Here is a 27,043-nt window from a genome sequence, read left to right as displayed (position 1 = left end):
GGGAACCTCTTTCCATTTACCAGATCGTTGGCAGTATGAGTGAACGTCTCGTAAAATTAACGAGTCTAGGGTGCCATTTTGTGACCATTATCTAGTAGACACTGAGTCCAAGCATTATTGTACAGGTGTATCAATTTATATGTCTTTAGCTGAGGTGTTAGTTTTAGAGATTTGAAATTTTCCAGGAGACATCCCAGTAGGGAGCCTGGTGACATGTTTTGAGACATTGAATTGCCCTTTGGGAAGACGGGACAGGGAGGGGCTACCGAGCTATCTCAAACCAGCGTCCCAGTGGATAAAACTCAGTAGAAAGTTTCGCCTTTGCACAGGGGTCGAGAGTCGTCACTCGGACTCCTGGTGGCTTCGCCAGATCCTGGATCTGGCAGAGAGTGCCCTTGCCAGGCCTGGTCTTCGGCTGAGTGAACCGGCTGCTAGAGCCCTGGGGCAAGGGATAAACTGAAGGGCACTCCCGAAGGGACCTTCTCAATGGTCCATGTCTGTCTCAAAACTGTGGCTATAGAGAATTAACCCTCTTTGCCCACAAAGGCTGGTCAGGCCTTTTTTGGGAAATCAGGGATTCTCTCTGCCAACTGGATTGATAATCTCTACCAATTTGCCGATGTTTGTGCGGAAATCTTAGCCACGATCTGGTATCAGGAAAAGTGAAACCATGTGGCATGTAGTTTATCTATCTCAGTGACCCACGAGGCGGGTCATAGTCATGAAAAGAAAGAAAAATTCTTAGATGTACATTTGAAACCCACATTTGAAATCTAGAGGAATCCCACCCTTTAGAATAGGTAGTGAGCTTTAGGCAGATGTACTTATCTGGTCTTTTTTGGTCCATTGGAGGTAGATCTGAGTGGGTTTCCTGTAGCTTATAAGTTTATAAAAGAGATAACAACATGAGTTAACAACATAAACATTTTTAAGATGAGCTTTTGTGGAGCAGAAGGAGCAAGAATTATATATAGTGGAAAAGGAAGTCTAGCAAGAGGAAACATGAAGCATTAATGGAACCAGAGCTTACATAAGAAAGTATCTGAACTACTTGTTAGAAAATAGAAATCTGTCTCCTTTGGTTGTTAAACTGCAGTTACCTTAGCTGTCAATGCAGTCAGAAATCTGGCTCAGAATAAATAAAACTTTAATCTAGCAGGCAGAATAAGATTGAAAATAGTAAAGGGAAATAGAATATGTTGTCTGAGACAGGCACTATTGCACACAGGTGAGAAAGTGCAGTTGATGCACTGGAGGCACTCACATACGGGGCGGGGTGTGGTTCTGTGGCAGCAGGACAAGGCTAGTGGTTCTGGCCGGGGGCACGCCACCCTGCCCCTTGGTGGGCGAGGGAGTACCTGTGCTGCCGCCATGGCGGGGGGGGGGGGGGGTGGGGGGGGGTGATCACGTGTGTGATCTGCTAGGCAGGCCGCTGCTTACTAGAAGGCCTGCTTCCCTAGGGACTGACTATCCCTAGAAACCCAATCACCACCATCCTCACCGCCCCCCCTGCCCCCGCCCCCCCCCCAGCAGCTAGAGCCTGGGGCACTCAGCCCACTTGTGGCTCCTGCAGGCGCCGTGTCCTGGACTAGATACCTGCCCCATCGGCTGGGAAGACAGAAAGAGTCTGGGACAGAGATGGGGATGGAGAAAGCACACATGGGATGGGAACAGCTAGGTCTTGCAAACAGAGTCCCAAGTGGAGGCTAGGGGCGGGGCCAGACCCGCTCTTCACACAGCAAACTGGGTAACAGATGGCTAGCAAGGGAGTAAAGGTTACTGGTTTCTGTTTACTGTAAATTAAACCAACGCATCCCAGGAAATAGGGACACAAACGGTGGCGAAGACCAGCCCATGGGTTAGGGTAGGGACAACTGCCTGAAGTGGGACTAAACTCAGAGGCTGTGCTCTACGGAGGTGGCCCATGGGTGAGAGTCAGCAATGGGGCTAAATCCGAGGCGGTGCTCCAGAATGAGATCCAGGCCTGGCCTGGCTCTAGTGAAAGGAGGAGGGTGGTCCCAAGGGCAAAAGTCCTAGAATGAGGGTCAGTAAAAGCATCTGTCCTCAGGGGTAGCTCAGGAACACTTCTCTGGGACCATGTGGATGCTTACTCTGACCATGTGGGGAGGGAGCTTACCAGGTCTTGGGCTAGTGAGTGTCGGGATCCGAACCTGCATTTTCTTGAGTCTCAAGGCACCAATGCAATGTTGTTAAAAGTCACAGAATGAAAGGAAAAAGAGGTATCTGGCCATGAGGAAATCTAATCTCCTCACATGGGACACCAATGAAAGGAAAAGATGACAGGGCACCAATGAAAGGAATAGTCACTGAAAGGAAAAGTCACAGGGCACAAATGTAAAAAGATGGCATCCTGGGTTTCGGCACCCATGTTAGGGAAAGGATGAAGAGAGTGGGAGGCATATGGCCCATGGAGGTGCAACAAAGACCTGGGGGCAAGAGAGATGCCTCTGGGGGGCCCATGTTGAGAATCCCTTCTCCCTGAGGGACCAGCCACACGATGGTATAGTACAGAATAGAGTTTATTCAGGTTATGGGAGAGTTAAGAGGGTGGTAGAGGCAGAGGGAGGGCAAGATGGGGGGGGAGGGAGGGAGGGAGAGAGAGAGGAAGAGAGAGAGGAATAGAGGAGTAGAGGCGTAGAGGCCGGCTATGAGCACATGTAGGGAAAGGGGGGAAGGGAAGGGGAAGAGGAGGGGTAGGGGTGGGAGAGCAAGGCTGCAAGAGGCCAAGAGGCCTAGAGAGGCAAGAGAGCCAAGAGGCAAGAGAGAGAGGAGGGGTCAAGCAGCCCCTTTTATAGTGTCAGGTCATTGGGGCGGAGCATACCTGGCTACTGCTGGGTAACTGAGGGGTGGGGTTTACAGAATCCCAACAGTACCCATAATATATCTTTACAAAGTGTTTAAGACCAGCTGCCCTAGAACTTCCTATACAGCCTATTATGTAGATGGCTTCAAATTCATAGTAATCCTCCTGCCTCAGCCTGGAATGTTTAGGGTTATAGACATGAGCCATCATTTCTTTCGATTTGTCAATTAGCACTTACAGGTTTTATTTCTTAGAGGTTTTGCATTTTGCTAAATTTTTATCTTAGATATCTACTTTTATGTATGTTGTGTTTAAAATATTCATTGTAAATATACTGTTGCTATCAAAAATTCACTTTATTTTTATATGTTTACACTAAGACCAACAGTTGTATTAAACTCTTAGGAATTCTTTTTTATATAGATATTTTGTTAATTCTTTCCAGTGTTTTTACTTTTTAAGTTTTTTCTACCCCCACTCTGTTGCCCAAGATCTTTTTAATGTTGTGTAGGCTAGATGTGGGATAATGTCATCAGGTCTGGATTGCTGGTTTCCAAAGCACCTCACGATGTTGCTATGACATGCAGCATTTGCTGTGGGTCTCTTATAAACATTATCAGGTGAAGGTTTCTTTCTTGCTCTTCCTAGTGGCTGGGGGGGGGGGGGGTGTTTCTGGTCATGAAAGGATGTCAGGATTTGTCAGAAGCTCTCCTCTGTCTCCTGGGTGCCTTTTTGCCTCATCCTTCTAATGCCATTTTAAACATCTGTGAGGATGTCTGCTCAGCCAGTAATGTGATTCCAGCTCTGTTTTATTGGGCATGGCTTTTAGAAGGAAGTACGAGGCCATAAAAGCGCTGCCCTTTCTCGTGTGTCTTATCCTCACATCAGTTCCATAAAGCATCTTGCTGCTGCAGCAGATTCCTTTTACTGTTCATACAACTGTTTATTTTTAGCTGTGGGCTGGCACTGGGAAATGACTGCTCATATCTATTTATTGTTGAAATCCATGGTAGAAGGAGTCGGAATCCTATCTTAGTCACCCTTAGATTGCCTGAAGGTGTTTGCCAGCAAGCAACTTCACTTTCCTTGCATTTCAGGCTGACTATCTGCACCCTCACAAAACCTTTGACATCTTGGTGTATCTTGATAGTCAGCTGTTTAGCTTATGTAGGCTAAGACCTATCTCAAAACAGCAAGCTTATCACTGAGTTCTGTGCTTCTTAAGGAAGAAGCTTTTCTTAATTTGAGGCTAGCAAATCCTGGTGGTAGATTTTGCAGGTCTTCACCAGCTGGTCCCCGCAGCTGCTCTGCCACCTTAATGCTCATGGGGCTTAGAGCAGCAGGCCAGCTTAGACCACATTTGACTGAATTTCTAATACTTTTGACATTTTTCCAATCTTGGGTGTCTCTTTTGTTTACTCTGAGAAAAGGTCTCATGTAGCCCAGGCTGACCTTGAGCTTACTGTGTAGTGGAGGCTAAACTGACAGGTCCTCCTCCCTCCCTGCTCCAAGTGTTGGACTCATAGGCACATGCCACCACACCCTTCTCTAATCTTGGTGTTTCTCTTTCAGACGTCTAAACTGTTTCTGTCAAATCCTACTTTGTATTGTCTCTATCTTCACACCTCCACATTTTCCTTCTTGTACTGTAGGGAGTTTGTCCCATTTCATTTCCTGTCTCTTTCTGAAGTATGCATAATCTTCCATTTTTAACTGGTTTCTCCGGGTGTGCTTTCTATCCTTCTTATATTTACAAATCCCAAGATTTGTCACTGTGATGTCACTAGATGAGTCTCTGCCTCACACAGGGAGCCTTTCTGTGCCACTACCCCCTATGCTTCTGACCACATCTTTGTCATTTCGTTCAAAGCAAAGTTTATCTCCTTCCTTCCCTTCTTTGCTTTGCCTTTCTGTCTCCTCCCTCCTCTCCCTTTCCCCCTTCCCCTTCCTTCTCTTCCCCCCACTTTCTTTTCCTGCTCTAGTGCAGGGACACAAACCCAAGGCCCTGCATGTGCTAGGTAAGCACAGTTCTGAGCCACACCTCCAGCACCAAGGTAAATTTCTTGGATGAGGCAGGCCTACACCCATCTTCCATTTTTACTCCATCTATTCTCCATAACCTGTTTTTCACACATACCCCTTGTTCTTAGGTGAGTTCCTGATCTCCAGATCTGTAACCATTTCTTGGCCATCACTTTCTTTTTGTTTTAAAGAATTATTTTATGTGCTTTAGTATTTTGCCTGCATGTGTGTCTGTTGAGGGATCCCCTTGAACTGTTGTTACAGACAGTTATGAGCTGCTATGTAGGTGCAGGAATTGAACCTGAGTCCCCTAGAAAAGCAGCCAGTTATCAGCTGCTGAGCCATTTCTCCAGCTCTGACCATTACCCTTTTTAATGTCTCTATAGTACCTAGTGCTGTGAGCTTTCTAGTGGGACATATCTTTGCAGAGGCAGTTGATTCCTCAGTGCCCCCAGCAATCCCTAAACACAGCTTATCATCCTAAGTGTTGGCATTGTGGTAATTGAGTTTCCTTTGTCAAAAACTGAGTGGATGGCTTAGCTCCTCATCTGCAGCCTCTCAACAGCCAATCGGGGATTGGACTCCAACTGGGTCTTCAAGATTGTGTTATCAGCCTCACATCACAATTCACTGGCTTCATCAAGGGGCTAGAGCAGTGGATCTCAGCCGTTCTAATGCTGTGCAACCCTTTAATACAGTTCCTCATGTTGTATTAACCCCTAATATTTTTGTTGCAACTTTATAACTATTACCCCTGTGAAAGGTTATTTGACCTCAAAGGGATTGTGACCCCAGGTTGAGGACCTCTGGGCAAGATGGCCGCTTTAGTTTGTAATGGGCTTTCAATAGGGTTGGCCTGTGTACTGCTAGGTGGGGCTTAGCACAGGAAAGCTGCCAAGTAGATAGCTGAAGTAGGAAAGTGCTGAGTGTTCACAGTTGAACTTCTGAAGTATAAGGTGACAAGCTCATAAACAGTGATAATGGGTCGTGTTTGTCAGATAGCCCTTCTGGGACCAGATCAGCAACAGCAGAGCTTGACGGCACCTTTAGCATCTTAGTGATATCTCTGAAGCAGGGATTCTGCCTTGCTTGTTTGGTCTCTAGAAACAAAAGAAGAGTGAGGAATACCCATCTTTGTGTAAGTTTACTGAGATGAGGAATTAGACTGTCTGAGCTTACATTCTCACAATAGGAGCTAGCTGGCACATTTGACTGTCTCTGGCCATCTTTTCCTATCTGGAAGTGCCCAAGAGTAAAGAAGCCAGTCTAGCCTGTGTCACATTGCATCCCTAGCCCTTGTCTACTAGTATGTTGAGAGTAGGGAGGGAGCATTACTTAAAGAATGAGGGAGTGCATTTAGGATGCATTTATGTAGGACCAGTTCTAGGGATCAGTAAAGCAGCAGTTTGGCTGTTAAAGCATGCCTTCTGTCCATCTTTGTCCCCTTCTCAGTGTTGGCTTCTGTGCTTTAGAGAAGTATCTCATTCCTTCAGGACAGAGGACAGAATTGTGAAAAGGATTTTTAGCTTCCAAAGTCGCATGTTTAAAAAGCAGGGTGGTGGGGTGGGGAGCCATGATCTGTCCAAATTACACCTGGTATCTATCCCCACAGTGTAGGTTTCTCTTTTTTATATACCTTTCACACCTGAAGGCCCAGTCTCATTGGCTGCCAGCTCTTGAAATCACATAGCCTCTTTGGTTTGTTTAGTTATTCCTTATTAGAAGCTAAGGGCAACTAGGTAGCCAGCCCCGTACACAGAACAGCAACATCTGACCTTTCAGAGCAATCCATTTGGAATCTACTCCTTTCAAAAAAAATCAGTGTTTATAAGATGTGTGAAGTAAGCCAGGTATTGTGACACCCTGGAACCCCAGCACTTGGGTAGATAAGACAGGAACTCACCATGAGTTCAAAGCTAGCCTGACCTATAGTGGGAAGCATGGTAGACACTGCTGCCACCTGAGTATAGTGTTGGCCACTGCATCTGGGGGTGACTTGTCTTGAATCACGAGGCTGGTAAGAAAATCCACACAGTGTGAGGTAGCAGATCCGCATTAAGAGAGAAGAACAGTGAGGCTCTATGAGCTCCCACCAGAGAATCCACTGAGAGGAAAGTCAGGGAAAGAAATTGGTGATGGGCAGCTGCCCAGTGCCAGGAGTTACGCTATGGACTTTTGTAGGTGTGGTAATGTTTTCCAGTTACAGATGATGATATTGAGGCTTAGGTTAAAAGTACCTGAAACTTAAACCCATGTTCTTTCTACACAGAATTGGAGAACTTTAAAGTATGACTATTATATTGAAAACTATGTATTTTTCTCAGTTTTTCTTTTAAAACTAGAAATCAGAAGAGTAGAAACAAGCTGATTGAGGTGATAACTACCTTTGATCCCAAGAGATGGACAGGAGGAATGTAAGTTTGAGGCCAACTTAGGCTACACAAAAGCTCAGGATCTGATGACACTGGGGAGGACATACATGTTGGGAAGGGGTGGGTGGGAGATGGGGTACTTTGCATAAATTCCAACTGAGCCAGATAGATCTGTAGATATTTGAGACTGTATGTGTGTAACCAATGGTCTTGGTGTCCTTGATCAGTGTTGCTAATCAGTGGTACCCTGGGCCACTTTCCAAAGGCACTCTGGTGGGGCCTGAAGGCAGGGGTGCTGGGTGGAGGGTGGGAGAGTAGGGAAGCTGGATTGGATGCTGGGTGTGTGCTCAGGGCTGGCTGGAGGATTTGGAGTGGTGGACAGGGTGAAGCCTTGTCCTCCTCACTTAAAGCATTCTTTGTTCTTAGCTTCCATAAGATACTCACCTGGAATTTTTTTTTTTTTTTTTTTTTTTTTTTTTTTAGACTTCTGGGCTTTTGACCTCTCTTGGTGTTACTTGTTTTTGAGGTTAGGTATATATGTAGGCCAGCCTCTGCCTCCCAGAGAGTGCTAAAAGTGGATGGGTGCAACATCACGCACCACCACTACCCTATCTTAAATGGGCCGTCTTTTCTACTAGATACTCTCTGGAAATCTCCAGTGCCACAGTTTACTTAAGTGTCTGTGGGTGACTCCTCGACTACCGCTCAAGCTCAGTGCACCACATACTCAGTGTGTCCAGAACAGCCTTCAGCTCCATGCCGCTCTGGACTGACAGCTGTGACTCTTCCCGAGGAAGATAGTCTTCACAAAATCTTTGTGGCACCTGTTTCCCCTGCAGACTGAAGCAGGCTCCCTCTGTGTCCCCAACATCCTTGACTGCTTTTGTATCTGCAGCTGTCACAGTACGTCTCTGCTTAAGGTATGGTTAGGAGCACAGACTCAAGCCTGGACGGCTGGACTTGAATCCTAGCTCTACCACTTAGGAACTCTGTGGCTTTTGCCATAGTCCTTGACAGTGGCTGTGAGAATTCTACATATAAAGAAGTGCTTAGAACACGTCACTACTTACTCAGCTTGTTTCCCTACTGGGTATTGAGCAGTATTGTGAAAGTAGTGGTCAGACTGTCTTGTTCAAATATTTCTAGTTACACTCTGGCGCATATTGACTGTGCAATTACTGTGAATTCATGTATCCTCTGTTTTATGGCTGGAGAAAGAGTTAATAAAGCATTCTATGACATAGGAGAAAATAAAATGTGACGTATGTTAACCAGTGATGACTGTAGAGAGGACACAGTACAGGAACGTGAAGCTTAGGTGGTGAACATGGCCTGATGTTTGTGTAGGGTAAGGAGAAGGTGTCGGATAAGATAGCATTTGAACAGAAAGAAGAGAAGAAAGACATGTGACGCTGGAGCAGAGCATTCTGGAGCAACTCATAACAGGACCTTGATGCCTGGACAGAGGGGAATGATTCCATGACTGGACCACGGTGCGGAAGGCAGGAAGGAGAAGGAGTAGGAAGGAAGGAGTGGGGGATGTAGGAAGGGCTGTGAGGATGACTGCAAGCTATGCTTACAGAAGAAACTTGTGCAGAGAAAAGCTAGTGTAGAGGCAACTTTACAGGAAGGTGCTGTGTGCACACAATGCCTGGTGCATTTGTGTGTCGCTGTGTGTGTGTATGTGTATGTGTGTGTGTGTGTGTCTGTGTCTTTGTGTGTGTGTGTGTGTCTCTCCTTCCATTCCTCCCTGTCTTCCTCTCTTTCCCCTTCTCCCTCTCCTTTATTGTCTCCCACAATAAACACTTAAATCACACTCTATTGCCATAAAGCAAAGTCTGAGTTTAAAGCCAGGTAAAATGATAAGTTGTCTGCAGATTATCCTTTCCCTGGCCCAGAAACTGTAATTAATTTCACGGCCTCTGGGAGTCAAGGAAGTGTGTGCCCAGTAAAGTGACTGGCCCAGTGCATGCTTCAGGGCACATTGTTGAGCCTGAAAGTAGTTCAGAGCCTGTGGAAACTGCTCAGTACATTTACACCAGTTCACTGTTCAGCTTTTGTGGCCTTAACTGCCTATGACTTGAGCTAAGCTTCATATGTGTTCAAGAGTAAGTTCTCCTGCCATCAGCCAGCTCTAACAGAAATCCTAGGGTGTCCTTTCTGGGCTTAACTATGGAAAGAAGAACTTAACTACAAGAAGTACTCTGCAAAGCCCAGAGTGACACAGTTCATGGATTTTTGCAAGTTACTACATGACTGTGTCCCTTCTGATTTTTCAGGACACGTGAACCTGAATTACACCTTTCATGGGCGAGGCAAGTGCTTTGACAGACCTCATCAATTATGTTGTTCACTCCTTTGGGGAATAGTTATGATTTACCATCTCAAATCACCAGCATGTCATAGTTTAATTTGTAACACTTTCCTTTATAGCCACACAAAACTAGTGAGGTTGTGGATCTGGTAAGTATAGAACTGCATGCCTTTGCTTATTGGGGATTGAAGGTAGAAGTTATTTAGCTCAATTAATGCTGAGTTTGCATTTATTTTTACTTTCTTCCCATGGGTCCCCTGCTTCCGAAACTGTTAACTCTGACTATAGTCTTTTCCCTAAGACATGTTAACTGTCTGCCTTCATCTAAGTGACTGAAGCCCTTGCAAGAAGACAGTCATACTGTGTTCTTTCCTCTCCCTTCCTTCCACCTTCCTGGAAACTTTTAATGATGTTAGATGACCCTGACTGGTTAAGGAAGTGAGTTTTCCTGAGTGTAGAAAATCCTCGGGACGACTACATAAATGGTGAATTCAGAGCCCCTCAGTATCACACACAATGACTGCCATAATCTCTCCCACTTTCCTTTCTAGCTTCACTTCTTGCCATTTCCTGCTCTCAGCCTGTGCCCATTGACACTGAACTGCCTGTGTAGCTTGTCTTCAGGGATATTACTGCTCTTTTGTCTTTGTCCCAGCATGGAAAAGGGTGACCATAGAATGAGACCCAGGTTTTTTTGTGGTAGTGGTTCAGAAGGAACAGGAACCGTGCAATTAGAGGTCACATCCTAAAGACAGTTTTGTGGTCCAGCATTTGGGATCACTACCGATGGTCAAATAAAGGGCCTCATTGACCTGATTGTACTGTGATTGTTCTGATCAGGAAGGGTGTAGAGGACAGAGCTTTTTCATCGTCGTTGCACTAAATGACACAGCTACTCCAGGGAATGGAAATGGTTTGTTGCATGGTGTGGCTAATGCAGTGGAGACGTTTTTGAGGGTTACTTCTGCTTGACAGTAGACAGTTCTTTTATGATAGTTAGCTTCTGACAGTTACTTCTAGGGGCAGTACTGAGTACCTCTCTCCTCTGAGCTAAAGGAGATGAAGACTGGATTCAGGTGTGGGGGAAGAGCTAAAGGAGATAATGAGATGGCTTTGAGAATAGTCACTGAGTAACCAGCCCCCGTCAGGTATTTGCTTTGTCAGCCAGAGTGACCAAGTACACTGGTACGTCATGTAATAGTCCTCTTCCTGTATCATCTTTATCCTTAGGCTAGGAAGCTAAGATTATGCGTCTTCCCATTTACAGGTAAAAAAAATGGACCCAGAGAGGAATCCAGCCTCTCCCTGGCTGCACAGTGATAAACAGTAGAGTCAGAATTTGCCTGGCATGTGTGTCTGAGCTGCACTTCTGCACCATGTCACACTACCTGTAGTGTTCTCTCTTGCTTTAGCACCGTAAACATGGGACCCAATGGACTGGAGTCATGTTCTGTTAGTCCACAGTTATCTAGGGCAAGGACAAAATTCAAGAAGACAAGGTCTGGATTGTCCTCTGTGCTCAGTACCATGTGCATTTGAACCAGTAGTGCAAGCAGGTGGGTGAGGGGAATGAATGGTAGACTAGGAAAAAATGTCCTGTTAGGACTTTGGTTTTGTTTTTTTTTCCAGGCTGGCCTTGAACTTTCAGCAGTTCTTTTCTTTCAACCTCCCAGTTCTGGGATGACAGGTGTGCACCCTGTACCTGACTTTAGCATGCAGACTCACTCTCTTCCTCCATCCCTCCCCTTCCTTTCTTACTTCCTGTTTCTTACTGTCCTAGGGATTGAGTTGAAGAGTTCACATATGCTAGGCAAGCACTGTACCACTGAGTTCCAGCTTCAGCTTTAGAAGATTAAGAAATAAAAAAAAGATCTAGTTATTTGTGTATGTGTCCACATAAGTGTGTGTTTGTGTGTGTGTGTTATGTGTGACTTGGTTGTCATGTCAGTATAGGGATCCAAACTCCAATAAGCACTCTTAACCACAAAGCCATTTCCCCAGCCCCACAAAGCATTTTTAGAGAGATAAATTAGGGATGTAGCTCAGAGAGAGAACATTTGCTCTCATGCACAAGACCTTTCATCGGATCCCCTGAACTTCCAAAAAACATTTAGAGAACCCAAACTTGTAATGGGAGTTGGTTTTTGATTTTTTAAGTTAGAAATAAGAAGCAGTGAGGATAGTTGGCTAAGTCAAGTGTAAGTCCTCAGAGAGCATAAATCACAAAGCTAGTGAGTGATGATCCTTTCGCTATGGAATTTCTAGAACATGAAGAAAATCCAGTTGTTAAGTAATTTACACCCCACCCTATCCCCTCAGCACAGACTCGTAGTCTCAGGCCCCCCTCCCTGAGCTGACATAGCATTCTGTAGGGTCATGGTACTCATCCTATCGTCCTTTATTATAGTTAGTTCTGTACAGGTCTTATCTTTGTTGACTCCAAGTGCTTGAGGACATGGTCCACATCTTATCATCACTCTTCCTCCCAGCACTTCATATTATGTAATGTTAAACGTATTCAAAAAGATAGTGAAGCTGAGTGGATGTTTTACATACACAACCTCTGTGCTGTAGGTCTGGATGCTTAGGACCAAACAGCTGTTTATCTGAGCTTCTAAAGGCATTCCAGCTTTATAGTGCAGCACAGTAATTGACCTTAACTGGGATGGGGTGAGGGTGCTAAACAAAACATGCTACTTTAGAGTCATGGCAGTAATAATACACTTTCGAAATTTCCATAGAAATAACCTGATGGTGATTCAAGAATCAACTCTCTCCTGCATTGCTGTATCTCCCTAGTTTCCTCAGTGGAGCCAAGTATGCCTGCTTCCTTATGCCTTCCATGCTGTGCATCGAAGTCTCCCTGTGTTGAGGGTGGAGACAAGCCCTTCCCAAGGACACCGGGTGCCAGGACCTCCAATCCTAGTTTACATCTCAGTCAAGTCAAAGAACATTCTGCCTCTAACCCCACAACAGTCACTGCCACTGAAAGCAAACCATCTAGGAAGAGGAGGGTACAAGCCACCAACAGTGGCTAAATCTAATTATCACACTTACTTTTGGCATAGAATCCTAAGGCAGTTCACAGGCCTGAGAAGAGCAGTGCTCTGCATGTCTTGAGACGCTGCAAAGCAGTAGGCTCCAAAGGGAGAGCAGACATGAGAGAAAGGCTCACCGGGTCTCTGGGACATGGTTCTGCCTATGCACTCTCCATTTCTTCTATGGAATAAGTGAGAACTGACATGAAGCCAAGGTCATTTCTCTTCCCCAAGTATCACTTCCCTAACATAGAAATGACTGAAGCCATCTAAGCAAGAGGGAATAGAAAGTGTTAGTTCTCCAGCTCGGTTTGTAGGTGAGTGGAACCCTTGTTAAAGCATGAGCTCGAAGCCTGGCTGCCTAGTGTAAACAGAGTGGCCATGTTCTTTTATATTCGGTTAGTATTTTATTGATCTCTCTCACCAGTGCCAGCAGGAGTGTGTGCCTCTGTCTTGTAAGATGTTATCCTGTGAGGGATTCGACTGACTACAGGTTTCTGTAACTGTCAGTAAGCTAAGGCTGTGATGTGGCTAATGCACTGATAGTGTGCAAAGAGATGTTACCCACCCTCCCTGCCCAAAAGCCTCCAGGCTGGGGTCCTGCTAGCCCCACTGGGAGCCGCCCTGTATAGTTGGAGGTGTTCTAAGGCACCACATTTTGGGTAACATTCAGGATTGAAGCTAACTCATGGAGCTTCGCTTTCTGTATTTATTGGCGAAGGTGTGTGGAATTACCTGCTTCAGCTTTGGAGCATGGCCAAGTTCAGGTTTGAAGACTGCTCCACCAGAGGAAAAGCCTGACTTCAGTATTTTGCCACACCCTTCCTCTTCCCAGATAGTTTGCTCCCAGTGGTAGGGACTGCTGACATGGTTAGAGGCAGAATGTTCTTTGATTCATCCCAGAAACGGGAGGGACCCTTGGAGGTCTAGGTCCTGTGTCCTTAGGAAAGGCTATTGAAACTGACTTGTCTCCACCCTCAGAATCTCCACAGCTCAGTTTCTGTAACTTTGAAGTGGTACCTGTGTCCTTCCTGTTGTACTCTTGTCAATCTTGTTGTGAAGCTACCAGGATCATTTTAATCTGCTTTATCTGACGTGGCGTTTCAGAGGGCCAAGTTTGGAGGGCATGCCAGATCAACAAGCTGTGTCACCTCAGCCTGGTATTGGAGCCTTCATTATGCAGCAGTTGTGGGCTAGTGCTTTGTAAGCACATTACTCTAGGCACCCACAGGAGATTTAACCCACAGGAACCTCAAATGATCACGTTAGACTAGAGACCTGCAAAGAACAGCACTGCAGTGCCTGGACTTAAGTGTCTCAGTAGACACTCGGTCTTCGCTAAGATGTTGACTCCGCCAGCAGAGGTTCTTAACGGCCTTGATTTAGGTGGCCCAGTCCTAGTCAGAACCCCAAACCTGGAAGAATGTTTTTGGTTTTCACAGAACTGTTTAGCAGGGTCACCGTGAGGGATGGTTGAAGGCAGCAAGGTTTGGGGATTAGCAAATCTCGGCAGTTGAAGCATTACAGACCCTAGCTCTCATTTGGGAAAGTGCTTTCTTTCTAGTAGGAGATCCCAGCAGGTGGACAGTCTTCTTCGTTTTGTGCTAAGGATCAAACCCAGGTCCTTGACCATACCACACATATATTCTATGTGTGAACACTCTGCAACTCTCAAGTAATTTAACATTTCTCACACCTTCCAGTCTTATTTTTCCTCTGTCTTGCACATCTGTAGCAGAGCTGCTGGGCCATAGAAGCGTTGAAGGCCCAGCTTATAGTATCCTAAAGCACTGTTAGTACTTGAAGTATACATCAGCTAACATCCCTGTCTCATATATCTGTACTGGGAACTACCTGCTACATTCCTGTCTTATTAGGACATTTATGTCACCTCTAGAGGATGCCTCGAGCACATAATTTACACCTTTTTTTTTTTTTTTTTTTTTTGAGACACTTTCATAATCCAGGCTATCCTCATACTTGTGGGTCCTCCTAAAGGTAACTTCTACTGGCAGAAAATAGTAAAAGAAAATATTAGATGCTCAGTCAATCCAGATGTAGAGAAGGATGTAACAGCTTTTTAGATAAGAAAAACTGAAGAGATACAGATATCTTGTGGGAGTTAGGATGAGGGCAGAGCAGAGGCCTAGCAAAACAGGTGGGAGTGTCCGTAGAGTATCTGCAGATTTGCTGAAAACCACTCCTTCTTGTGGCTCTTGTGAGATAGGGGTTTCAGAAGAAAAAAAAAAAAAAAAAAACGTAAGTAGTATAGAACTGTAAGCAGCAACTTCCACTCATTAAAGTGTGGCCATAGATTTATGTAAATCGATCTCAGGAAACCCCAGGTGCTCCCGGATGTTGTGCAAACTGTAAGATTTCAGATGCCTCTCTCACCTACATTCTCATATCAGATTGTTCTCTTGGAACCTTGGGACTTATGTTCAGTTAACTCTTCTTTCTCTTGTGAGTATTTCTAGGTCCGAGGACCATTGGATTTACCAAGAACTTAGAAATCAAGTGGCAGTTCTTATTTAAACTCCAATAAGCAATTCTGAATACACTTTGATTACATCATTATGATAAATGCTCAGTGAGCTAAGGGAAGACTGTTATAGTGATAATTTGTATTTCTGCAGTGCACACTGTTCACTGGCTGTCAGGATCTTGGCCTTTGCTTTCTTCTAGTCTTTTCTTGTTTGCTTTTTATTGTTGTGATTATAATTACATTTCTCCCTTCCCTTTCCTCTCTTTAAACCCTTCCATATACCTTTCCCCAACTCTACTTCAAATTCATTGCCTGTTCTTTCAGTAATTGTTATTGTGTTCATATACGTATCTTATATGCATGTGCCTACATCTAACTGCTCAGTCTACAATATGACTTGCTCTCGTGTTCTCACAACTGATCGATTGGTACTGAACAAGTAGCGGGTGTGCCCTTTGCCAGGGAAGACCGCTGTTCCTCCACTGCCTATACTTCTTTGTGGAGGCTGGAGCCCTTGTGGGCTTTTTCCCATTCAGTTTGCCAGTCCATTGGTCTCATTTTTGTTCAGCTCATATTTGGGCAGTCATGCTGGTGAGACGTTATGGGTATAATAGCTTCTGACATTACTAAGAGACACAATATTACAGCAAATCCATAGTCCCATTATTTTGAGGCTCATCTACATGACTCAGGTGTGGTTTTCTCTCCTCCCACCCTCCTTTCATTGGGAAAGTACTTTAACTCTCAGTGTTCTCTCAGGTATTTACCTAGATTTTTGCTGGCATCCTCCAGGGCAGCCCTTCAGCCACCACCTGTCCTCTCAGAGCCCTCCTTTGTGTTCTGCCCGTATCTGCAGTTCTGCAGGTGCCCGGGTTCAGTTTCATTTCTTGGCTGTGTCCTTCCCACACCTATGCTTGGCAGACTCCAGCTGTCTCAGCTCACTCTTATCCACTCAGATAAGTTTTACTACCTTTTATTTAAAACTCCTGACTGGCCTGCAAGGTTACTGTGGGCTGCTGTTCGTTCATTCTGCTCATACTTCCGCCCATGGAGCCATGTACCTAGCTAAGGGTGCTCATGGTGCTTTCATGAATATCATAATGATGGGGTTTAACCACACAGACACAGCAAGCCAAGAATGAGGAGAGTAAAAAATTAATGGAATGCTATAGAAAGATGTAACAGCATATGTCTTTAATCCTAGTATGCTGGGCAGCAGAGGCAGGTGGATTTCTGTGAGTTTGAGACTAGTCTGGTCTACATAGGGAGTTCTAGGACAGCCAGGTCTACACAAAGAGACCCTATTTCAAATAAAATAAAATAAAGGCATCTTTCTACTTACTGTTGAAACACAGATGCTGGGGTTTTCCTTTTGGGGGGGATGCAGGGAATGCTTTTTTCATAATCTCATACATATGTGAAATTTGATCATATTCACTTTTCTTTCTTTATCCCCACTCCTGATGAACACTACATTCTTCCCGACAACCTCTCCCCCCCAAAAAACAGTACAGGAGAGATTCTTGACTTTTGAGGCAGGGTTTCACACTGTACGTAGGCTGGTCTAGAACTCATGATCTTCTTGACTCCTACTCTGGGTGCCAGGATTGTGGGCATCAGCCTGGCAAGTTCTCTTCTAGAGCAATGAAATGATAAAGGTGCCTTCTGGGTGAGCTGTAGAAGCTAATGGCGTAGAACTAATAGTCCAGGAGAGATCTTGGCTTTAACAGGTGGCTCTTGGAGTTTTGTTTGTAGCAAATGAGAGTAGGCTTGGACTTGGGAGAAAATCATATTAAAAATCCCAATCAGCGTATCTGGACTGTTACCCTGCTGTCTGCGGACTGTCCACTGTTAAAGGTGACGTGGCCTCATGGTCTCTTCCCTCCTCCTCTCCAATTTCTTCCTGATTCTTGCTTGTTTTCATCATTGAGACATGGAACCCTGAGCTCTTCCCACTCACAGCTGATCTTTCTTTTATGCCATAGTCTTTCTAAGTTGCCTCTTGATTCTCACACATACTCTGGATTCCTCAATAAAAACTCGGGAGTGATCATCCGGGCATAAAATCCATGAGTTAGACTGTGTATCCAAGAGAATGTGACTGTTTCCTGCTAGGATTAAGTATTAGGTTTGGTTTGGGTTTGGAGACTGGCTTCAAACTCCCTATATAGTTGAACAGCCCTTTCACATGGTTGTGTATCAGATATCCTACCTATCAGATATTTACATTACAATTCATAATGGTAACAAAATTATATTAGGAAGTAGCAACAAAAGTAATTTTATGGTTGGGCTTACCACAAGAGGAACTGTCTCTGCATTAGGAAGTTTGAGAACCACTGCCCTACACTAACCCAATAAAGACTGGTACTTAATTCAGACTCTCTTCCCAGGCCATTCTAAGTTGTGGCAAGTTGTCTTTCAAAGCTAACCACCACAATGACCAAACTCAAGTAAGTACTGTAAAATTAAAACAAGTTCTATGAAGCACTTGGCATGTGATTGATACTCAGAGAAAGCATTGCTTTGTGCCAGTGAGGAAGAGGTGGGTTAATCAAGACAGTAAAGCAGTGAATGCTTGTGAGCGTTGCACTGTTGGTCTGCAGAGGTCTTCACCCGCCTCTGCACACACTGCAGCACCCACCCTACCCCCAGCCCCATTCTGCTCTCTGTTTCTATGTATTTGACAACTTTAGGTACCTCATAAAATCAACTCCTATATGCCTTTATGTTTGTTTGTTTTATTTTGGTTTGTTTTTTTTTTTTTTTTTTTTTTTTTTTTTTTTTTTTTTTTTTGAGGCAGGGTTTCTCTATAGATCAGGCTGTCCTGGAACTTACTCTGTAGATCAGGCTGTCCTTGAACTCTGAGATCCACCTGCCTGTGCTTCCTGAGTGCTGGGATTAAAGTCACGCATCACCACATCTATTTTGTGGCGTATCTTTTTGTGTCTAATTTAGTTTACTTGCAACAGTGTCTTCAGGGTTTGTCCATATTGTGTGCATGTATAAAACTTCCTCCCCTGTAAAGGCAGATAATAGTCTATCTTGTGGACATATAATATTTTATTAATCCAGTCATCTGAAAGTGAACACGTGGATTGCTTCTATTTTTTTCCCAATTGTGATTATTGCTGATATGAACATTGATGTATAAATCTTTCTGAGTCTCTGCTTTCAGTCTTTTCAGAGTATGCCGAGAAATTGAATTGTTGAGTCATATAGTAATTCTGGTTATGCTTTCTGAGGAACTCTCATACAATTAATACATTCAGAGGACCATTTGATAGGGAAGTGTAAACAATGGAGTTCCTCCAAGGAATAATATGAAAACCAGCCTTGTATAACATGTTTTAAGTTGCCTAAATGTGAAACTTTCACTATTAAGTTTTATTTACATACAGATATAAATTAGTGGATAATATGGATAATGTATATTGTATAGATTTTACAAATGAGAGGGAAGAGCAGAGAAGTGGTTAATAAGACTTAATAAATGGCTACACAGAGGGGTTAATTATGTACTTCTTCCCCAAGGTCAAAGGACAAATCCCAGTTCTGTGTGTTAGTGCTTTCTTTCAGTTTACCGTGGGCAGAGTCTGAGGGCACAAGTACATGAGAGCAGGCACACACATCTTTCCTCAACTTTCTTGGCTCCAAAGAACAAGTTGACACTTGACTTGAGACTGGAGGTCAGTGGTGTAAACTAGGAACATGTTCACTTGGGTGTGCATGTGCACACACTCACTCAGACTCACATAGACACACACACACACAGATACAGACACACAGACTCACACACATTCTCATACACACACTCACTCTCACACAGACACATTGACACACAGACATGCACACACATACACAGACACATAGACATACACACACACTCACTAACACACATACATTGATACACAGACACACACACTCATACACATATACAGACACACACACACACACAGAGGATATTCTGCTTTAAACCCAAGCTACCCTCTCAGCCACCTTGTCTTTAGTTTCCCTCTTATATGAAGCTGCTGGCCTGGCCAAACCCAAGAGCTTTGCAAACCCACCAGTCCTGTAGCTGAATTGCTTTCCCAGGGCCTTTTTTGGCCTCCTGTGCACTGTCCCGATAATTCTGCACTTACTTGATAACAGAAGGTAGTACTTCCTACCTTTCTAGTTTAACAAAGTAGTTATAAGTCTTGTTGGTATGATTTAGTTTGAAATATAAAGTGCCAGGTTGCACCTGCACAAGTTGGCAACAGTTAGTTGAGAGACGAGACAGGAGGATTGTGAGTAGAGGGTCATCCTGAACAATGTAAGAAGAACATCACTAAGCTGTAGGACACTGCTTAGGTGTCTGAGTGCTTGTCTACCATGCATTCTGTCACCTTGTATAATGGTGGAGTTGCCTCTGCTCCATCCCAATAGTGCATCAAGATTTCGTTTTACTTAGAAAACTGCTGGATGGCTGGAAACTGAGCTTCACGCTAAGGAATGTATTTAGAGCATTTTAGCTGCTTGGATCTAATTCATGCCAGCCAGTGTGATAACAGTCTAATGGATGACAGAAAAGCATCTCTACTTGTGTGGGGCCCAGCATATAGCAGGCGCTAGCAAAGCGCTGTCTGACTAGTTTTCCCTCTAGGTATCACCCAACCATTTATTCCTGGAGATCTGGAAGGAGGCTGAAGAGCCGAGAAGTCAATTTGCCAAAGACAATCTAACAACAGTAGGGCTGGAATTTAAACATGATCTGTCTGAGCTTGAAGCCTCAGCTGCCATCTCATTGTCTTGAGAGTACCAAACTCTTCTGTCATTGCTAATAAAAGAACATGAAGTCACCAGCCAAAAGACAGAGACTTCTTGACCTCACTAGTGAGGGGGCTGAGTTGTGAATCAAAATGTGGCCTGTCTGCTGCTGCCACCAGTGGAAACCACTGTGCTGTGCTGAGTCTTGATGCCTCTCTTCTAGGTGCACTACATCCTCCAAGAGGTGGTGATGGGGGGGATGGTGTTGGAAACAAACATGAATGAAATTGTGGCTCAAATTGAAGCTCAAAACAGGCTGGAGAAGTCAGAGGTAAGAAAGCAGCTGCATTTGTGTCCTGACTGGGGAACGGGGGTGGGGGGTGAACAGTGAACGTGTGCCTGTGTAGAGCATGTGTAGCTTGGGTGGGCTGTGCATACTGTGTGGACTTGGGTGGGCTGTGTGTGCTGTGTGAACTTGGGGGGCTGTGTGGACTTGGGTGGACTGGGTGGGCTGTGTGGACTTGGGTGGACTGGGTGGGCTGTGTGGACTTGGGTGGGCTGTGTGTATTGGGTGGACTTGGGTGGGCTATGTGTGCTGTGTGGACTTGGGGGGCTGTGTGGACTTGGGTGGACTGTGGGTTTGTGTTTGTGGTGTGGGCTTCTGTTTCTCTGAGTCCTTAGGAGGTAGTTCCACTCTGTCTTTCTTGGTTTATCCACACTAACATGAAGGCCAGTATAAACATTAAACAGGTAGGGTGACTTGAGATCTCAGGCTTAAAGGAAAGGTAGATGGCAAGAAGGACGAACAGCTTCTGGAATATGATTATGGCTCACATTTACGGTGCATATGTGCATCTGTTCTCTGACCAGCCACAGCTCTTGGTTAAGCTTTTAGCCTCTAGAAATTCAAGATTCTTTGCTTTCAGTGAGGCTTCTAGAAAACTACAATAATGATGACTTGGAAATACCATACCCGGCCAAGTGGTGGTGGCATACACTTCAAGTCCCACCACTGAGGACACAGAAGCAGGTGATCTCTGAGTCTGAGGTTAGCCTGATCTACCGAGTGAGTTCCAGGACAGCCAGGACTACACAGAGAAACTCTGACTCCACCCTCCACCCCCACCTCCCAAAAAAGAAAAGAAAGCCACCAAACGTACTCATCCTCATGTGGCACTGAGCTTGAGGAGGAGCTCATGGTAAAGCCTGGCCAGTCCCACTGTGGACCTGGCCTGTCTCAGCCCTACGGTGAGCAGCAGTTAGAGGGGTACCCTCAGAGCTGCAGAAATAGTGGACGGTGACAGCTCTGAGTGTCTCCAAGGGTTTTTTTTTTTTTTTGCTTTGTGAGACCAGGAGTCCTTACTGTGAGGACTGCTAATCTCCTCAGAGAAGCTCCAGCCACAGCTCTGGCTGCCAGAGTTCTCTCGAGAAGTGCAGGCTGGGAAGCTTTCAGTGAGTGAGTCAGGCAAGGGGTCTGGGAACAGCAGAGGCAGACATGCAGGGGGAGGGGAGGGCTAGAGTGAGCATCCTGAGAGCTGTGGTTAGAAACACTGATTCTCAAGTCTGTGTCATCCCCTCTACTTCCCTGCTGAGCCCGGAGGGCAGGGCACAGTCCGCGTGTCTGCTGCAGATTTTCCAGTGTGTGTTAGTGCTTCAGCCTGTTACCACATGACATCCAAAGCCCATCTTTTTCCAGCTCGCACTATTTGGCAAGCAGTTGCCTTAAAGCTGACTTTTTTCTCCTTTGAAGAATTCCTCTGGCTTTGCACTTTTCTATAAGGAAAGGGTTTCCTTTTGTTTTGCTTTGTAAATCAAGTATCCTCAAATCCTAGGATTTGGATAAATCATCTCAGAGACCCCCAGCAAGTATTTATTGAGCAACTACCATGGGCCATGAGTAGTGTTAGTTGCCGTGGTTTATAAAACGGCATAAAACACAGCCAGCCCACCTTTGCAGACCTTGTAGTGGGCCGGCAACAAAGGCTGCAGATCTGTACACAAGCTAAGTAGGGTTGTGTCGACCACCCTTGAGGAATGAAGACTTCTGTATATGCCATCTGGAATGTTTTAGATCTCTGTCCTCTGCTTTAAGATTTAAGCAGAAAACATTGTGAAACTGACTGACCTTCCCCTACCCCTTCTCCCAGGGCGGCCTGTCAGCAGCCCCTGCAAGGGCCGTGTCTGCGGTGAAGAACATCAACCTTCCTGAAATCCCCAGGAACATCAACATCGGCGATCTCAACATCAAAGTTCCCAACCTGTCTCAGTTTGTGTGAAGGTGGAGGATTGGGCTGAACTGGAGTTCTTAGGATGAGCTATGCAGACAAGTCCGGAAGCAGAACCCTGTTGAGCCTTTAGAGTCGCACATTGGCACCCTGAGCCTTTCACAGAGTGGGAAGGGAGTTGGGTGTACACTCCTGGCCATCCTGCTGCTCTCTGATACACATGGCTGTGGTAGGCATCAGGGCACTAAGCCACTGCTACTTTGCCTCCCCCACAGCTGCCCTCAGGGCCGGGGACTGGAACAAGCCACCTGCTTCCCAGGGCCCCACCACTGGGACTGAACACACCTGACTTCCTCTCTAGCACCAAGGGCTTCTGAGATCCTGTATCACTTACTGGGCAAGAGACCAAGGAGAAGGGCCAGCCTTGCGGCTGCTAGGCGTGGTAAGTGGCAGGTGAGGGCAGGGCGTGTGCCGCCTCTGCTCGGGCCTCTGTGCACTTTGTATGACCAAGCACTGAGCTCCACACTTGCTGCAGAGCAGTTGCCTCAGTAGCATGTTCCTAGTATTGTTGTCAGAGGCATCTGTGTGCTGGGGTTTAAGTCACACTCTGGGTGTGTGCCACCACCACCACCACTACACACACACACACAGTGGGGGAACCCCAAAACCCTCTCCAGAGGAGAGACCATTGTCTGTAGAATGTGATGGCTGAATCCTTCCCGGGTTATGACTCTTCCCAAGTTTAAAATACACTGTTCTCCTGGAAGCAGAAGGTTCAGTGCTGTGTTTGAATGATGAACTCCCCACATACACACACTTGCACAGAAACATACTAATTAGTCTCAGATTCTAGTGCTGGGGTCCTGAACTGGGTGCTATGTGGGCTGAGTCTGCAGCATGCTGTGTGTAGTGCTGTGCGCTCTCCAGTCAGTCCTGCAGTGAGCACGCTGGGCTCCCTTGGTCGGCATTCTCCTAACAACTCTGGACCCCTGCAAATGTTAACATGTGCGGTGTTGAGGCTGACGCACCTCCACAGGGAACCCAGCCCAGGCACCTCTCCCTCCTGCTAGAGCATTGTCCATGGCTTATGATGCTGATGTCCTAGGAGGACCGTGTGTCTTACCCAGTGTGTCTCAGTTCCCAGCAGGACTTCCTGCACTCTGCCCGTTTCTGATGCAGCGTCTTGTCCTCCATCAGAGCTTCAGTGATTGGTGGCACTTTGCTAGAGAACAGGCCTGAGACTAATCCCTAATACATTCTCCTGAAGCATTTTATGTTATTTTATTGACATTTTAGTACATTCATGCCCATTTACAGTGGCTGGAATCAAGGATTTTGTATCTGCTGTAGGGTGACATGAGAAGACCTTTAATAGTCCTTACTAGAGACATTTATTTTAAAATTTTTATTTCTGATATGTGTGTGTGTGTGCCTGTCTGTCTGTCTATGCTCTGAGGGCAGAGGAGAATATGTGTGCCCTCTGAGGCTAGAGAAGGATATGGAATTCCTTGAACCTCTAATTAACAGGAGGTTGAGAAGCTCTCTAAAATTGTTGGTGCTGGGAACCAAACTCAGGTCCCCTGCAGGAGCAGCAGTGCTCTGAACTGGAGCCACCTCTCTGGCCCCACCCACCGACATTCTACTGCTAAGTAAAGCAGACTCAGGAAAGGTAGTTTCTAGGTCACCAAAGGCTAAGGTTGGAAACATGCTTGCCTGACTCCAAAGCCCGTTTTCCTCCTTACTATTCAAGATGGTCTCTCCCAGTTTTACAACTCTCTTTTATAGATGCCAAACAGGGAAACTGAGACTTTAGGGAATTGAGCAATTCTCAGAAACTAATAAAAAGCGGCTTAGTGTCCTAAGGTAGCCAGACAAGAACTGGAGGATCCTGTGTCCCTCCAGTTAACTGCCTGAGATGAAGCCACACAGAGTGCTGTCCAGCTGAGGGTCAAAAGGGCCACAGTGCTCTAGGGTATGCTTGCTGTTGGCTGAGGGCACCATGGGGTTGACAGCACTTGGCTTCCCAGGAAGTTTAGATTTCAGCCTGTTAGAAACTACTTGGTTCACCAAACTGTTGCTTGGCGCTGTAAACAGCAGAAGCAAGCATCCCACCATGGCTTACATGATAGCCCCTGACAGTCAGTTGGTTTCTCTAGTCAAGCCTGAGGGATTAATTAATTCATTGCTAATGATTTGCAACTAGTTTGTCTGCTATAAAAGCCATAGTCTGAGATATCCCTCCCTCCCTCTCTACCCCTACTCCACTCCCCACTTTGTGTTTTGAGACAGGATCTCACTTTGTAACTAAAATTCTTAATCCTGTATTACCCCCAAAATGTTGAGATTACAAGTGTGCACTTTTCTGTGAAATAGAGGAAGTCCTTGGTCGTTTTGGAGAAGAGTGTCCCTTTTGCTCTTGAGACATCAGTTATGCAACCAGGGGGCTGGGGTTGTGTTTGCTTTGGGATCCGGGACCTGAAGTTACACTGAGGCTTCTCTGGGTTTTCTCGATGCCAGTTAGTTAATAACTGGAACCCCCACTGCCTGTCTTCTGTGAAACTACTTGAAGAGGGTTGGGCTTGGTTCTAAACAGAGAGAGAGCTGTCTTTGTTCCGCTGTCTTTGAACTTCCCTGATAGTGCTCTGTAGTGACAGTTCTGGAACTTTGATTTCTAAAAACAAAACAAAAAACAAGATATATTATAAGAATATGTTTTTGGTTTAGTTCCAGGTGTGGGGACATGGGGCTGTTTCACAGCAGCTGATCATGACTTGCCTCATGCTTTAGCAGATGGTTTCTGCGACGGTGTGACTTTTGAGATTCTGGGAAGTTTTTCAGAGGGTGTATAAATGCTAGAGCCCTCATAGGTGGGATCAGTGATTGTTGGTTGTTGGGGGAAAGGGGTGGTTGCAGTTTGTTAGTAGCTTGTGTTCAAAGAAGAAACACGAAAAAATTAGATTTAGAGATCTCTTTCTCCCCTCTATTCTTTCTCTCCTATCTAGTGATGGGGGTGAGAATGGGGGGATAAAGGGTGGGAAAAGAAGAACCCACCACATAGATTCCAACTACAGTGCTCACGTGGTTGGAATGTGGACGCTGACTGGCAACTTGGCACTGTGGGGGCCAGACTCTGACAGCAGTGTGAACGATTTAAAGGACACTTCCCACCTCTTACAGTGTCATGCCTACTGCATGAGGTGCTGGACAGATTACCTTTCCCAAGCCTGACCATGGCCCCATGCATGTTACACTGGGGGTAGCAGGTCTCCTAAGCCCTAATGACTCATCCTCTACCAAATGCACAGCCAGCCCTCCCTCCCTCACCACTGCAGAGCCAGCCAACCCTCCTTCACCACTGCAGAGCCAGCCCTCCCTCCCTCACCACTGCAGAGCCAGCCAACCCTCCCTCACCACTGCAGAGCCAGCTCTCCCTCCCTCACCACTGCAGAGGCAGTTTAGCAGTTCTGAGGCCTTCAGAAAAGAAGCTGGGGGCAATGCCTCTGACTAGCTCCCTGACATGATTCCTGGCTTGGCCTGTAGAAGGCTCTCCTCAGCATGGCCATGTCTTTTTGGAGAAGACTCAGTGACGGGTACCTGGAAATGAAGCTCCAGAGCAGGTCCCTGCCTGCCTTCACAGTCACCCAAAGGGAGTATTGAGACCTGCTGTCTGCTCACGTCCCGGACGCCCGCTACCCTGACTGTGCTGACTACAGAGTGAGTGAGCCAGCTCTATGGAAGCTGCCAGGCTAGGCCCAACCTCAAGGTCAGAGTAAGCCTCGACCTTAATGGAAGTTCTGGGGTGTTCTTCACCTGCACATTCTGGCAAAAGTGGCTTGATGCAAATGATGAACCCTTCCCAGAGTTCTTTCCAAGAGCTATGTTTATGTAGTTCAGGTTTGGGGGGGGGTGCTTATTTTGTTTAGTTGTTGTTCTGTTTTGTTTTCTTTTTCGAGACAAGATTCCTCTGTAGCCCTGGCTGTCCTAGAACTTGCTGTATAGACCAGGCTGGCCTCAAATTCAGAGATCTGCCTGCCTCTGGGATTAAAGGCATGCAACACCAACATCTAGCTATAGTCCAGTATTTCTTCATGGGGGTGGAGAGGAGCCGTCAGAGGCCAGATGAAGGCCTTGGATCTCTTGGAGCTGGTGTTGAGTGGAGATGCTAGGAGTACCAAGGGCTCTGAACTGCCGAGCTGTGTCTCCAGCCCCATGCACTTTACATGTTAAGAAAGTAAACAAAAACAAAACCAGTTCACCAGAGGGCAGCCTATTCCCAGCCACTGAGCACTGTCCTGGCACCAAGTGTTTGCAATTTAAAGGAGTAAGAAACAAACATCCTTTATCTTCACTTTCAAAACTAAGGACATAGTTTCAGTTGACCTCAGCTCAGTTCAATACTGCTGTCCTCCAGAGGTGCAGTCCACCCTACACACATGTACATGTGAGAGAAGAAGTTCATCCTTACAGACTCACGAGACCCATGTGTTCTAAGACTGTGGTGTGGGAGTGGGGAGGCCCATTGCTGCGGGCAGAGCACAGCAAGGATTGCACTGAGGAGAGGATGCAGGCATGGCTCCTGCTGCTGAGTCAGCGGGCAGGAGAGTGTCCATCCCTGACATGTATGGAGTTGCCCAAGGGGTGAGTGAAGCACAGTGGGCAAGGGCCGGGGAATGTCTGCACATTGGAGCAGCCTGACATCGGGGGAGAGCTTCTGATCGCAGTGAGAGCAGGAAACACTGGTTAGACAGGAAGGCACCCCAGAGCCACAGAAGGAACTAGAACCCCTCTGCTCCTCTGTGGAAGCTGTATATGAGGGTGTGACCAGGCCTGGAGAAGCACTGCTCACCTCATTGGTGGGTCATCCAGCTCATCCTCCTCCTGTCCCTCATCCCAGGCTTTGCCATGAGTCCTCTAACAAGCCCTGAACCAGCCATTCATGGGCAGTTTTCTAGCACCCACTCCTGCACTGTAGCATAGGCTCTTAAACTATCAGTAACTATAATAAAACTTTCCA

General features: G+C 46.0%; 1 protein-coding gene across 1 annotated transcript in view; it reads left to right on the top strand.

Annotated features, from left to right (window-relative positions):
• LOC308418997 (AP-3 complex subunit sigma-2) overlaps positions 1-26,445 on the top strand; it is a 44,005-nt gene extending 17,560 nt beyond the window's left edge. Inside the window, exons 5-6 of the mRNA XM_080914513.1 lie at positions 20,028-20,135; positions 21,952-26,445. Of these exons, the coding sequence (XP_080770639.1) occupies positions 20,028-20,135; positions 21,952-22,080 (237 nt within the window). The 3' untranslated portion in view covers positions 22,081-26,445. The remainder of the gene's footprint in view (positions 1-20,027; positions 20,136-21,951) is intronic.
• The last annotated feature ends 598 nt before the right edge of the window (positions 26,446-27,043 follow it).

The sequence above is a fragment of the Micromys minutus genome (genome assembly GCF_963924665.1).
Source record: "Micromys minutus genome assembly, chromosome: 3".
Classification (NCBI taxonomy): Eukaryota; Metazoa; Chordata; class Mammalia; order Rodentia; family Muridae; genus Micromys; species Micromys minutus.
The sequence above is the reverse complement of the archived record's forward strand: the minus strand, read 5'-3'. Positions and strand labels throughout refer to the sequence as shown.